The sequence below is a fragment of the Psittacula echo genome, assembly GCF_963264785.1.
Source record: "Psittacula echo genome assembly, chromosome: 1".
Lineage (NCBI taxonomy): Eukaryota > Metazoa > Chordata > Aves > Psittaciformes > Psittacidae > Psittacula > Psittacula echo.
In genome coordinates, this window is record NC_137735.1 from 66,825,965 (window position 1) to 66,841,685 (window position 15,721).

Genomic DNA, 15,721 nt, shown 5'->3' on the forward strand with positions numbered 1-15,721 from the left:
CAAATAAAACGAAACAAAAACCATCAATGCAAGTTATTTTTGCTTCTAAAATTCAATTCTTTGTCTGCAAAGTAATCACATTCCACCTGGTGTAAGATGTGGAAAAGTGTTTGCAAGCTGTGTGAAAGGCATTAATAAGTTCAAAAGGATTAATACTCAAGAATGAATCCAAACATTTATTAGTAAATATTTAAAGCCTCTACACAAGATGGATTTTGGAATACCACAAATCCATGGATTTATAAAATATTTCCCTGTTGTTTTTGTTAAAACAAGCCTCCTCCACTTGGAACTGTGCTCAGCAAAAAAAACATTGAAATAAATCCTCTATTCACAAGCACGTATGGTGAAGAAAATCCTTGATATATTTCAAAATTATACGTTACTAAATGATAATTTAAATCCATTTGTCTCTAGTTTATCTTGAAGACATTCTATTACAGAGAAAAGAATTACCAGATGGTATGAGAAATGCAGTATACTGAAATATAACTAAACTTTTATTATTCCTTATCTGCTCCTTATGAAAAACAGATACAACTAAAATGACTGAGAGGACAAAAACATATCTGCCTATCAAACTATTACAATTTCTTCTGCATTCATCCTTTGTCTTATAGGGAAGAAAAACAGAAACAGAAGCAAAAGCTACTATGGTCAGTGCTGACTGAAATGGTCATGGTGTGCCCATAGCTACATCTATCTTTGCGTCACTTGTCCCACTGGTGCAGCTCTTACTGCTGCAATCAGTCCATACAGCACACTCATATTCTGCTATCTGCATTTAACCCTAACAACAATAGGAAGTGTTCCCACATTTGTTGCTCTTTTCATACATGCGCTCTCTTCACAAGGGCCGCTTGAGAATGCTATAACAAAATAGCTGCAATTTAGAGAAAATAAATAGAGGTCACGTCATTCTATAGAGTAACTCCACTGAACTTTATTTTCCTAAAGGTTGACAGCTTCCCTTTACATATGCCTATTTCTAAAACTGCCTGCACAATTTATTTAGATTAAGGTACCTGTGACACTTTTAACATTAGTGACTTAAAACATACTAGAAAAAATAAGATTTGGCAAATTAAATTGAGCATTTGGTGCTATTAAAAAAACATATAAATATAGCTGAACAAAAATTGTATTGTATTGCATGTGTTCACCACAAGTTCCCAGAAACACGGGCTATGCGCATACCATTTCATCAGCCAGGATACCATTGATGCCATTTTCATACAAAGAGATGAGCCAGTTCAGTCCTCGGACCTGATAATCACGCAGCTTTCCCCATTTAACATCTAAAAGACATGGAAGATTAGACTAAAAGATCTGTAAAAACTTACCAAAGAATGTCACCATCCCTTGCCTGCCAATTGACATTGGTTATCTAAGCTACAGAACAAAACCTAACAAACTTAGTGCAGTAAATCTCAAAACAATGCAGATTGGAGACGACAACGTTACTTTTGTTTCTGCGAACTCCTCCAACAGCTTTGTTTTCTGCAAAAACCCAAAATACATAGGAATTCTAGCTTTATCACCACCCCCCAAAACAGAACACAGTTAAATGTTAAAACAACAGAATACTGAATTCTGTTAAAGGAAGTGGAAGCTGTTAGGTACTTTAAATTGTATCATAAAACATCTAAAAATATATAAAAACTGTACAATGACAGACTTAAAACCAGCTTGCTCTTTCCTAGCAACTGAACTGTAGCAGCTGGATTTCTAAAGGACAAGACCCACTGGACCATCTTTCTAGCCCGACTGAAAATAAGCATTCCCTCAGTAACGCATTTTGTCTCATCAGACCAGCACTGGATTTTTTTCCTCTTTCTCCTGACCCGCAGAATTGATTCATTGTCCTTGGGAAGGATGAAAATAACTTCATTTTAAAACAACATTTTGAAGGAAAAGAAGGGGGAAGGGGTAGCCTGCAAACAAACAAATATCAAAAAATCCCAAAATAAAAAAACAAACAAAAGAAGAGGAAACACACATGATGGAGATTCTTCAAATCGAGTGCAGACGTTAGTTGCCTTGGAGCTTTCTGTTAACAGCTCCTCGTCTTCTTCCTGTTCTGTTCTACGATGGCGGTAGCTGAGAAAGAGCAAAGGAAGAAGTGAGTTTCTGGCTAAACTAAAAAGATGTGAAGCTGTTCCAAAATTAAATCTAATCACTGCAGTACGAAATGCAAACACCAAAGAAGATTCTAGCAAGATTCTTCAGAAGAACTAGTTTAGCTGATCAACTGAAATGCTGTTTTTAACTCTTTTAGAGCCACAAGCTTCTTAATAAGATAATATGCCCATCTTGTTAGCAGGCTCAAATATTACAGCAAAGTGACTGTGACTGTGTGCATCACTACTGGCCTTTAACTAGAAGACAGGGAATGACACTACATTTAAGAGCTCCGGAACATCTGCCAAACACTAGATATACTATAGTCCTTCAAGCAAGAATGAAGGCAATCCAAATTTCTAGACTACTGACTTTCAAGCTGTCTGTAAGATGTTGTATACTGATGTTGTCCACGCATTACAACTTACAGCCATGAATGCTCTACTTTTCTGCCCCGCTTCATGCTGGAATACTTTCAGTCACGTGTTTTACTATCAACACGAAATTATTTTAACTCCTAGAATTCCTAAACAGCCCTCAACTTGCAGGTGGATCCCAATTATAAAGATCCCAATTATACAGCATAAAACACACACTGAAATAGGACTAAAGACTTACGCTTCTAAAGTACAATAAAATCCATAATTACAGTACAAGCTGGCCTACACGTCATCACTCACTCGCCAACTGACAGTAAATTCTGTTTCTCATCCTTCTTTATTCGTGGACGTCCAGGCTTCATTTTCAAAGGTGAAGTTGGAGTCTTCTGAGCAGCAGGCTGAATGAAATGAGCAAACAGCTCAGTCTGCTTCAACAGATACTCAAATCTGTTTGCTCTGTCTGTTTGCTGTTGACAAGGAAAATTAAGTGGAACAAGTGAGACATTACAGTATGCATTCATTCAAAAGAAAAAGCTAACAAATACTTTTCAAACAACATAGATTCACATTTCTTTATAAGCACAGCTACATTAACAAACAAGAGATGTTTAATATCAACTATCTAACTGCTGATGACAGAGTCAATATTCTTTTACTGGATCAAGACTAGCATTTGCTGTGCAATAGGATCAAGGTTGCAAGAAAGACCTGTGCTAAGACTGAAATCTGACTTTGGCATAAAGATTGCATAAGTGTCACTAGAGAAGGCCAGCATCCTCTTCACAACCTTCTCCTACCAAAAATGGTAGTCCCACTCCTAGAAATTTACCTCCATCCAGCATGTACATGATTCTTCAATGAACTTGTTCATCTTGCCAACCTGGCAACAACAATTTTCTACCACATTAGTTTTCTGCCTGCACAGTGAGATACACCACCTCAGTGTGCTGTCAGATAAGCAAAAGAGCTGACATGAAAAGGCGTAGAGGAGGCAGAAGAGCACAGAGCTAGAAGCTAGAACAACTATTTCAGCCCTCTTAGATATGCTCAGCGCCTAACCTGTCAGACTCCCCACTTAGCCACTGTTTCTGCTGTGCAAAAAAAGATTACAGGAGAGAACATTAGTATCTAAAAGGTTCAGTTCCTTTGGGACAGCCTCCATTTGGAATCAACACACTTTCCCAAGGCCACATCAAAACTTTGTAACAGACAATCAAGACAGAAAACAGCTCCAAGCTTAACAGCAACCACTGACATTCTGCCAGCTGCCACAACTTAACCAGGTATTTAGCAACTTGCACCGCTACAGGAAGTCAGTTTTCTTAGTCAAAAGGAACATATGTTCCAGGCTTCTGCAAGAGCAATGCAGCTCTGTGGGTGCTCTCCTCTTTCAAACAAGCAGTTCCTGCACTATGTATACAACAAAAAAACAGGGGGTTAAAGAGACAGAAAAAGAAAGAGATCCTACCACTGAAGAGTCAGACTCACTCTAACTACAGTTTAAGCTTGACTGACACAGATACAATCCATACCCACTGAATAAAGTTTTCCTGTCTATTCTTCATGGTTTTAAGGGTTTTTTTGTTTGCTTCACAACGGTTTCTGAAGTTTAAACTAGGAAAGATCTTACACCTATCCAAATTGCTGACACTTATTAAGTACTTGTACTTGCTTCATCAGCTGTGCAAAAGAGAAGTAGAGATACAGATGGCATTGCAGATGTTTTCTCAGTCTAAAATTTTAGTAAGGAATTTTCTGTGAGCTTTGGCACTGCACACACATCCCCATGACTTGATTTCACTGCACTTGAGGATATTTCTTTAAGAGACTAACAAACCTTATGTGTATCTTTTAGATAGGACACAGACACGAGCAGGCTGCACTCAGCAACCTGAGCTATCCTACCAACAGAGAAACTTCATTTTCTTTTCCAGTGCATCCTCTGACTATTGCGATTGTAAAACACAACCCTCCTCATAATTGTGCCCGTCTAGAGATTACAAGAGACAACTCCAAGTTCACTTTCTTCAGTTTGCCAGGAAGCAGCACAAAGAAATTAGCAGAAGAAGACAGGGTTATTTTCAGAGGCAAGAAGAAACAACACAGGAAGCAGCAAATTATAACAATCAGTTTCACTTTCCTATGAAGAAATTCCAAAGCAGTCACAGACACCGGAATTACAAACAGGAAGAAAGGAAAACAGGGAAAACCAGAGAAAGAAAACACAATGTGTTGGTGAGGAGTGGATGGCTTCCCCTCTTATATTCAGAGTATTATGAACACTAAAAAATAAGGAAAACAGTAAGTTTTCTCCTATCTAACATGCAAAGCACAGAATCACTCATGTTTACAAAAAACAAATTAATTTCAGAAAAAGCTAACAAAAATCTCTTTCAATCCAAACAAAGTTAAAGGGCTGAAAAGTTGGCCAAGACTTAGTCAGCACCTGTCCTAAACAGCAAACCTTTCGTCAGCCTCCTGTGAATTTTGAAACCTAACTTTTATTTACTTTGTCCCATAAACTATACTGTTTGAAAGAACTATTTTGAAGTCCTCCTACTAAAGCACATTTCAACTGAAAATGAATGCAGTGCCTATTGAAAGCCCTGTGCCAAACCTTTCTTTCTACTGCTCAATCCCCAGATAGAAATTAATGTACTTTTCCTACAAAGGACTGTTACTCCTGCAATTCAGAAATAAGTTTGGAACTGCTTTTTTGTATTCAACAGTGATATAAGAAAGGTCCTAGACTGCAGCTGATTCCATACATTGTGGAAGTAAAGCAGCAGCCATTCAAATGCTTATGGATGCTTTCTACATGATCTTTCTATTTCTCACTGAGAAAGTGAATACCCAACTCTTCATAATCTCCCTTGCCTACAAGAAGGGCAACTCCACAGATAACTTCAAAAGCAACTTGACAACTTTTTAATGCATTCTCCCCCTAAGACATGTGAATATTTCCCACTACATCACTCTGCTAGATCTAGAGCACCTCAAAGGTGCTAGAACTATACTTCCTGGAAAAGCAAAACTTGTTAACAGTTATTCTCACAAATTACTGCAAGGAAATGGAGAAAGAGCAGAAGACCAGTGAACAACAATGCTAAAACAAAGGTCTGAAGGTTTTTTTGGGATTGTTTGTTTCAACTTCAATATTTTTAATAACTAGACAAAGTTTTATAAAGCCAGTTAAGATATTTCAAACAAGCAGAAAACTCAAGTCTGTTTAAAGCAGCTGCATAAGTACTGGATAGCTGTTCACAGTTACAAATATCACATACCATTTTCTCTTCATATGTAGGATCTGCTTCCTGGATTTCTTTTTGTTTTCCTGGTGATGCATCATCAAAAGATTCCTGAGACGAAAAAAAATTAGAAAAAAATTATTTTCTGAACAAGGAAAGATATCCATGTAAAAGAGGATAAGCTTGTTTCAAATTACTATCTATCCGCATAAGATGGCACAGCCATCTTCCATTGCTTTGATATAGTCAGCTTTCTATTACTTACTGTAAAATTACCTGGAGGTGGATCAAAGATCCCTGCCACAGGGTGACTGACAGAGCTAGATCTCTGTAATCCGATTTAGCTCCATCATTAAAGCATCACATCAATGCGAATGAGCGAGACAGCTGTGGTCCAGGAGCTCAGCATGGAGCCTCTATGGTGCTGAGCCAAAACCCTCCTAAAGCTGGCTCCGACAGTCCTCTCAAAGAACTAGGTCTGGTCCCAGTGCAAAAGTAGTTTCAAAGTTGTTTTTTTTCCTTTTTCCAGAGTACCCCGATCCTTGATCATTCCGTATCAAGGAAACAAGTCTAAATAAGAACCTGGACTGCAGTTTTGTCCTGGAAGTAGAGTAGGAATTCAGACAAACTGCCTTTTCCGCTTATTTAGTTTATTAAATCAAATAATTGTTCTCACCAATGGTACCACTACTAACAGAAAAACAAGTTGTGTGTGTGTGAGTCCTCCCTCATCCCCTTCCTGCCAAGTCCTTCACATACTGCCTTCGGTTATTCTTTCAGCTCAAGGCTCTTTTATCCTGTTATTAGGTTAACTCTTTCCCCTCCATCTCCCACGAGTAATTTCATCTCCTGTTCTTAAAACGAATACAATAGGATCATCCTTCCCTCATAAGCCACACTAAGGCAGTATATTGCAGAATAATTCTTGAAATGGTAAGAAAAGGAAACAAACCAGATGCCTTCAAAATCATTATTAATCATTTGTTTAATTGAGCCAAATGAGAACTGAGCTAAACTCAATCTTTACTAGCCAATGTAGAACAAAGAAACAGGAAAGTAAGAAACACGAAACAAAGGCAAGCAAGGCACAGGATGCTTGCGGGCGGTTGTTTCCTCACAAAACTCAGGCAGGTAAGAAGGTGTGTGGAAACAAAAAAAACCCAACAAAAATGTTTCATTCACCAGTCAAAATATGAAGAACTGAGCATAAAAAGTGACAGTTACAGATCTTCTAAACTCATGTCCACATCTTCTTACTCATCTCCCACTGGGTTTAGCCTGCACCCACACACTAGGGAGCACAGTTGTGGGACCGTCTGAACCCCTGCATTAAATTCATGCTTCTCCTGAAACACTGAACACACAAAACACAGAAACACAACAGTGCACCATCTGATCTCCTCATGTGCAACAAATATGACAAAACCTTGTGATTTAGCTGGAGAGTAAGAAAAGCAAGCAGTTTGTCAGATGATCAGGACTACCAGGAAGCTATCTAAAATGAAACTGCAAGGTAGTCCCTTCCCAATGAGAAAAGGAACAAACTTGGCCAGATCGGAGAGAGCCCTCGTACACAGGCACCTGAAGAGCAGACTTCTCACAGTCTCCTCGTGCTAAGCCCCAGTTTGGAATTGCCCTATTTCTGCAGGTTCGAGCAGGACTTATTAACCACAGTGCTTCGGCTACTTGCTCACCCGTAAAATACGGCATTTACAAATTTATTTAGATCAAGTAGGCTGGCCTGTACAGCATGACTCAGAGTACAAAACACCCTGTGCCGAGAGCAGGACCAACCAGTTTCCTCATATCGTTAAAGGAACAATGCCGCGATAAAATTAGCATCTCCAGGCAATCTTCACTCAACCCCCTTGAAATTTCTGGAATAAGCACCTGCTGCCAAAACAAGCCCTTCAACAACCCCTCTCCCCCCTAAAAAAGTTTTGAAGCGCTTCAGCGTACACAACACGGTACTGCTTTGTAAAATGCGGACTTGCTCGCTGAAGCAGGAAGCACAAACGATGGGAAGGCTTCTCAGGGACGAAGGACAGAGGAGGAAGGAAAAAGGCTACTTGCAAGAAGCGGGTAGCGAACCTAGTGAGATGTGTGCTGGGAGGGGAGGTTAGCGAACCCGCTCCCGACCGGCAGGACGCGAGGGAAGGGTCACCCCTGCCCTCCCTTGACCCCGCAAATACAGGCAGTGACCCGGCGCAAGGCCTGCCCTCCCCTTGTCTTCGCGGCAGCGGCCCGGCGCAGGAACACTGCGCTCGGGACACCTGTGCGGGGGCCAGCGGCGGGGGGGGAAGCGGAGGGACTGAAACATACGCACACCGTCCACAGCACCCACCGCCGCTGGGCCGTTCCCGGCCTCGCAGCACCTTTTCCCCAACTCCCCGCCGGGGCCCGGCAGCGCCCCAGAGGCGCCGCGGCACACGGCCCGGCACGGCGCCCGCCCCTCCATTGTCTCAGGCGGCCCCACGCGGCCCGGGGACGCCCCGCCGGCGCCGTCCTCATGGCGGGCACCCCCCTGCAGCGCAGCCCGGTGCGCCTCCGCCGCGGTGTCCCAGGGCCCGCCGCCGAGTCCCGCGAGGCCGGCGAGTAGGGTATGTGTGCGGAGGGGCTGTCCCACCCGGGGAAAGCGGCTGACCTCCATCTCGGTGCCGCCACCGGCCTGACCGGCGGCAGAGGGAACTATCCCCGCGGCCTCGCTGCTGTTGGAGCCTGGTGGCGGCGGCGGCGCGGGCACCTCGTCCGGTTGCGACGGCGGCAGCGGCGGCTGCTGCCCGGCGGACATGTTCCCAGCCGCGAACAATGCTCCGCCGGGACCGGGGCTCGCGCCCGGCTGGCTGCGCACTGAGGGAAGCGGGATAACGGCCACCGGCGAGGGGTTGGCTCAAGGAGAAGAGAAGCTCTGAGGCCAGTGCGCGGCCGCCGGCGTAGGCCCGTCCCCGCTGCCGCCCCGGCTTTTCCTCCCGGCGGGCGAGCGCCCACCAACCAGGAACCGAGCCGGCTCCCTGCTCTCGCGAGAGCCCCGCCACCGGCGTGCGGCGCGGCGGGAGCCAGTACGCGGGCGCGAGCCGCCCCTTCGGCCCACAGTGGAGGAGGAGGAGCGCTCGCGGCGCCCGCCGCCGCCTCAGGGAGGGGGAGGCTGTGACGTCACCCCCCCGGGAGCGCGCGGACGGGCCGTTGGTGCCGCCAGCCGCCGCCTTGTGGAGGCCGAACGGGGAGGGGCCGGCAGCGGGCGGCTTCGCGTTGTGGGGGCGCCGTGACGGAGCTGCCGGCAGGAAGCAGCCGTTAACGCCTGCACGAAGGGAGTTTGCTGAGGGGTCGAAGCGCAGCTGAAGCCCACCGCAGCCCTGTCAGCAGTCCGCACACCGGTGCGGGCGTGTTTGAGTAGCTGTAGTTAGTAATTACAACCGGTCCAAAGTAACATTAATAAAGCAATCTCGTTGAATATTGGGCAAGTTAGTGCAGCGGTTCCTCAGTGCAGCTTTTAACTGTTAAAAGCAAGAGGTGGGCTGAAGTTAACTAATATCACAACACTGCTATCCCATCAAGGTCATGAAGGCTTGTCAACAATGTGTACTTCGTAGTCTCATGGTGTGCTCTTCAAAATAAAACCCAAGGATGTTAGTGCTTTGAGCAACCTGGTCTAGTGGAAGGTGTCCCTGCCCACTGCAGCGAGTTGGCTTAAGGTCCTTTCCAACCCAAACCATTCTATGAACCTATGACATAGCAGGTCTCCATGAAAACAGAGCTGTTTCAGGTCATCTAATAGACAATTTTTCCAGCAGGAACTTGTGAATTCTGAGTGGAACTTGAACATTCACCCTGAAGATAGCCAGAGCGGACCACTCAAGTTACCTTCCTTCATGTCGCCTGGTTGAAGGAGCCAGACAAAATTTGCAGGGTTTTATAGACCTGCTGAATAAAGCATGGTGCCTGCTCTTGACTTGAAGCCATTACAGCACATCTGAGCATATCTACAACTGCACTACCTCTGCTCAGGTGCGGAGTGATCCTCACTGATCCCCTGCACTTACCTTACCAGCCACCAAGTACCAGAGCATGTTACATTTCTAGGTACGTCTGCATTCAGAAGTGGTGGTAATGTAGATGCACCCAGTAAGTATACTCCACAGGTTTGTGAAGCTGCATCTCCAGCACCCTGATAAACTATTGTAATCATGAAGGTACAGCTAAACGGAGACCATCTCCATGATGATTATTACAACTCTTCATTCCATTAGTGTGTGGGTTGTTTGGGTTTTTTTAATCGACTTCCTTTAAAATCTCTTTGAAATTATAATTATTAGCTTTGACATTTCCAGAAGATTGTGCCACTTCATTTCTGCCAAAACTACTCAGAACAATAACTTTCCAGAAAAATCTCAATTTTCCTAGAATAGGATTTCTCAACTAGTAACAAATTTACTGATGTACTTTCCCACTACTTGTTGCAATTTCTTATCACTCATGAAAATACAGTCCCTGAGCTTTGTTGAAAGCTCTTCTCTCTATTCAGGGAGAAAGCTTTAACTTTTAAAGATATGCAGCAACAAATTATACTAACTTGCATTAATTTAGCTGCCTATACTATTCCAGCATAGTCTTGTGTCCAGTTTTGATCTGCTCTGCCTTGGCTTCTGCCCCCTTCTCCTCTTCTGGAGTTGCTTCAGATGATGTAGTGCTATGTGTGTGGTGTGGAGTGTAGGTGAAGGTGGGAAGCAAGCTACACCCTCCTCCGCCTCCCCCCATTTTGCACTCTTGTCTCCCTTCACTCAAACAAAACCACATGTGGGAGATCACTGGTGAAGAAAACTGGGGTAAAGTTCCTTGGGAAAGAGTCAGGAATTTTGGAAGAGAGGCGAGGATGATTCAGCACCTTCGACACAATCTTTTATAATCCGAATAAAATTGCCAGGTAAGATATGGCTTCGTGCAGAAGGTGAGACAAGTTAATAAGGGAAGAAGGGAGCAAAGCACCACCTCCATCCAAATCTCACTAATCCTTGGCTAACTTTCCCCCTAGTTCATATGCTGAGCATGATGCTATATGGTCTGACATATCCCTTTGGTCAGTTGGGGTCAACTGTTCTGGCTGTCTCCCCTTCCAACTTCGTGTGCACCCCCAGCCTACTCACTACTGGGGTAGTTTGGGAAGGTCTTGACCCTGTGTAAGCACTGCTCAGCAGTCACAAAAACATCCCTGTGTTGCCAACACTGATTCCGGCACTCACCCAAAACATAGTTCCATACCAGCTACTGTGAAGAAAATTAAATCTATCCCAGCCAAAACCAGCACTTTAAGTTGTCATGGACCTGTATCACTGCAAGTAAGCAGTATCACTAGGAGTCAACTCCTACAACAGTTTTGGACAAGCTATTTTCAAGTGAGGAGAACCATGCTATGGAACAGAAGGACAAGGCTCAGCTAGAGGCAAAAAAAGCAAACTGTTACACTTCTAACAAGGACAGGGGCAGATATAATAATAATAGTGTAAAAAAAAAAAAAAAAAAAAAAACCACAAAAACAAAAAACCACCAAACAAAAAACCCCCCAAAATCTTGTCAGAGGTGGAAAGTGAGACTAAAGGTTATAAATTTCTTAAAGTCCTGACAGCAGGGCAGATGACTATGGCAAGAAAAACCAAAAACCAACAAAAAAGCCCCCAACAAACAAGCAAATAAAACCCCAAAACCAAATAAGAAACCCCAGCCAAAACAGGAACGAGGACTTTTCAAGTTAACATGAAGATGCTCACAAACACACAAAACCGTAACCGTCCATACAGAGCCCAAATATGGAGACCTTAAATTAAAAGCAATCGGCAGCATAAAGCAGCTCATGACAGGGGTTACTAATATGCTAAACAACAACATAAGTTTACACAGTAAGTTTACACAGTAAGGAAAAAAAATCCTCCCTCAGCCAGTACTAAATTGTACAGACAACTAATTATTAACATGCTTATGAAGTTAGTAAAGAACAGTTTAATTACGGAGTTTTGTCAAATCTCTCAGGCAACATGTCTTTCAATTTTGTTGCTCAGTTGTGTAATCGTAACTTCAATTAATATTCTTTAGACGATTTCCTGTTACACAAGAAATTGAAACACCACAAGTAAGAGAACTCTAAATGATAGTATTAGTTGTGCAGCAATCACACTACTAGGCATTGCTGCACATGTATCAACACTATAAATCTTCCCAAAGTTTGGGAAATGAAGGAAAGAGAGTTGTGGTCACACCATTAGACATATGGCAGTCATTTGGACTCAAGAAGGTACAAGAGGGGAGAGAGCCTGGTTTGCATTCAGATCTTGGGGGGTTGTGTTGTTCTTTAAAGTTTAGCTTAAAACACAAAAGTAAAATACTACAGAGGTGAAATTAGATATTGACAGTTTTCCTGTCAGCCACGTCTGCTGACGTTGAGCTAGACTATCCAAAGGGAATTACCATCAGGCCTTCTTGAAAGCCATCTCTTTTCTGTCACCATCATTTTTCGTCCAGTCTTAGATTAATAGTGCTGCAGGCAACAGGTGATATATACACACACAGACTCAAATCAGCCATCAAAATCATGCTATGTCTGGTTAGAAAACAAAAAACCAAACCAAACAAACAAAATCTGTGCCCATCAGCAAAAGTATAGCTTCATCATAATTGAGAATCATTGATTTTCACTATAAAAACAAACAAAAACCTCACACAAAAAATCAACACATGGAAAAGATGCCATATATTAATTTCAGTAGATTTGTTAATGGAACGGAAACATTTTAGAGTTTACCACATGTAAGTGTATAAATTTGTATCCATGTGCTCTTTAAATGTTGCATACTGTGAAGAGAACAGTTCAGATTACAGTGTTAACCATCCTAGCAAAGATAAAACTCCATACAAAATAAACAGCACCTGCAGCATTTTAACAAACTGTAATGAACATTTGTAAGCCTATCATGTTTTAGGTCTATCTTCAAAAAGCAGTCTACAAAAACAGTGGTATGCAAAGACAAGAAATCTTGCATTTTTTGCACAACCACAAATCAGTGAACATTTGGTAACAGCAACACATCCAGATAGCATGTCAGACTCTGCTTGTGCCCAGTTTAAAACAAGCCTTTTGGTCAATAAAATTTACCCATGCAAAAAACGTACCCCATATAGTGCAAACTGCTGATACTTGTTATAGAAATCCTCAGATTGGAGATTCTTTAACAAGCAGCACTCTCAGAGAAGAAACTCAGAATGAAAAAAAAAAAAAACAAACAAAAAACCAACCAAACAAAAAAGCTTTCAGGTTTTATTTGCATGCTGCTGTGACTGAAAGGCTCAACCAAAATGCAGTAATATGTTGGGTTGGGTTTTTTTTTCCTATGAAAAAATGCGGTATCTACCCCCTACCTTTCTGTAACTATATATTCTATAGATCAGAATATATAGGACATACAGGGACTTCCAGTACAGTTTGTATTACAAAAAGAGTGTATCCTTATGTGTGCTGTAGTCTGTGCTTGTTTTGTGCCACACATTTTCCAAGTCCTTGGTATTAGACATGAATACACATTTTGTATTAGGCTATATTCACTTCTTTCAAGTTACTAGTTTGTACACATCGTCTGAATTCCTTTCTGCATTAGTGATTATTCTGAATAACAGAGATTATTTGGTAAGTAAGAAAACTTTTGCTCACTTATGAAAAACAGAGCAGCTATTATAAATTAGTTTTCAAGCCTCCTTTAATTAAACAGAATACTTGGGGGGGGGGGAAATGCCAGAAAGACACAGGAAATCATAGTAATAAATACTTCACCAAAGAACTAAGTGTCTTATGGAAAAAATAAAAGCTTGTATTCAGATCGTCATGATACAGGTAAAATAAAAACTAGTAAGAGAAGAAAAAAGTCTGAGACTGTGTGCCCAGAACCGATAGTTTTAGAGAAGCACCTGACCAGAAGGGAGTCAGCCAAACAGAGTTATTTCAGCAGTCCTGAGCAGAAATCCCCAGCCAACATAACTGACAGTGATCTGAAGGGATGCTTTCTGAAGGAAACAGAAAAGGTCTGCACGGTTGTGGTTCACCTGAAGATAGTCACTTATAAGTAGAAAATACTAAATAAAGATACACAGTTGAAATAAAGTTGTGGGATTTTTGTTTGTTTGGTTTTGTTTTTTTTTTAAAGGACTGAGGGGTTATTTTATGTTTTAAGCAAAATTTCATCCCAGTTTACGGAACTGCAACTGCTTCCTTCATTTAAAGTTTCCATCTTCCTACACAACGCACCTACTAAATGAGAACCTAAAGAAAGATTTTAGAACTAACAAATGGAAATTTATCCCTAAACTTTTATACAAGTACACCTTGACAAAAAAAGGTTGAAACTTAACGAACCCGTGTGCCCTGTCACACACTGTAGTGTAGGGGCACTATCACGAAAGTAGGTCCAGAATAAGCTTCCACAAAAACATGTTGAAGACCAGACTGGACCATAAACCAGCACCTGTTCACCTTCTTGCCAAAGACTTCCAAGGGGGCTGTATCCCAGGGCAGCTTGAATGGCTGGCTCACCAGCTAATTTTTAAGCGCAGTGTTTTTCCAGAGCTTGTTGGCACCTCTGACACTGTCCATGGAATTTCTGTCCCCACTTCTAAACTGAGCACTGAAATCAGGGGCAGCTGCACTTCAATCATGTAACAAGGGGAAGGGAGCTCACTGCAAGGCAGATCAGAGGCTAAAACCTGGGCCTCGTCAGCTCCTTTACTTTTTTCCTTATTTTCAAAAGTTCTCTGAGGGCCAAGTCTATTCCTTGCTCCTTAATATTTAGCTGTCAGTGAACAGAGCTAATGGTAAACATGTCTTCAGGATCATCATTTCATTTACGCAGGGAAAAAAAAAATAGCTAAAACACATAGAGTATTTTTAAAATTTGGATCCTAAACTTATATTTACATACCTGAGTAGAAATGAGATTATTCTGAAAAAGCTCTTTGGACTTTTACTTACTTAAACAGGATACACCAGTGCCTTGAATATTAAAGTCTGCTCCTCAGAAGATCAGACAATGTATTTGCATGCTTGTGGAACTTGCAACCCTGCTACACTGAATGCCTTTTAAAAATGCTGCCCCATGCCTGGCTAGAGATTATGGAGCTTCACTCTGAACACCATTTGTTTCAACATTCTGGTCTCAACTGTGATTAGTTAAAAAAAAAAAAGCAACCAACCAAACCTAAATATGTACATCATTATTTATATGTATTATTATGAAATCAACCTCAGCAGAGGGTTGAATCACAATTTTAATGCAATTAATTCTAAACACAAAATGAGGTACTCCAGCAGGCTAGTCTGAGGCATCTCCAAAGCTCTCAGGCCAGCATCCTTCACCACTAACAGATAACAGGGGTGGGGATGGGGGAGAAATCCTAAACAAACAGTTCAGTAAGCCTGCGCTGCTTACAAACAATTCCACAGCACAAGTGCAGAGCAACAAGTAGTGATTCCTTCCTCTATATTCCCTGAAAAAAGCATAAAAATACAAAATCTTACATAATTTAAAGTGTGGTACGAATTCAGGAAACATAATGCATAACTGTACTTTCATCCTATTCTGGCTACCTGATTAAAAATGTAGTAAAAGGCAACTTTCAGCTGCCCAGTTGTATTTACTTGCATTCAGTATCAATGATCAGCTTTCCAGATACCAACATATTTTTTGTAAATAGGGTTTTAGAGTACAAATCTGTACTTTACCTGTAGCTTTAAGTATTGTTCCTCAGGTATCTAGTTAGTGGCACTGTGAGATTATACAGGTAGTCACTAGGTAGCCACTGGGCACACTACACCTAGGTCAAAACCAGCTCAGCAATCCTGCAATGTCTACAGCTAAACTAGAATAAAATGTTGAGATGCCGTACTGCCCTTTTATTTTTTCAAATCAAAAGCATTTTATTTCATACTTAAAAGTGTTC

General features: G+C 41.9%; 1 protein-coding gene across 6 annotated transcripts in view; it reads right to left on the reverse strand.

Annotated features, from left to right (window-relative positions):
- Window positions 1–15,721, reverse strand: part of SMARCA5 (SNF2 related chromatin remodeling ATPase 5) — a 33,506-nt gene that overhangs the window by 15,297 nt on the left and 2,488 nt on the right. For 2 of the 6 annotated variants that reach the window (XM_080613721.1, XM_080613720.1), the window contains exons 1-5: window positions 8,394–8,885; window positions 5,786–5,860; window positions 2,802–2,968; window positions 2,000–2,100; window positions 1,198–1,298 (exon numbers count right to left, since the gene is read on the reverse strand). In XM_080613721.1, coding sequence (XP_080469847.1) covers window positions 1,198–1,298; window positions 2,000–2,100; window positions 2,802–2,968; window positions 5,786–5,860; window positions 8,394–8,540 — 591 coding nt within the window. In that variant the 5' untranslated portion in view covers window positions 8,541–8,885. Of the gene's footprint in view, window positions 1–1,197; window positions 1,299–1,999; window positions 2,101–2,739; window positions 2,969–5,785; window positions 5,861–6,025; window positions 8,260–8,393; window positions 8,886–15,721 lie in introns of those variants that run through there. The other 4 variants (XM_080613724.1, XM_080613723.1, XM_080613722.1 and 1 more) reach the window with 4 other exon arrangements.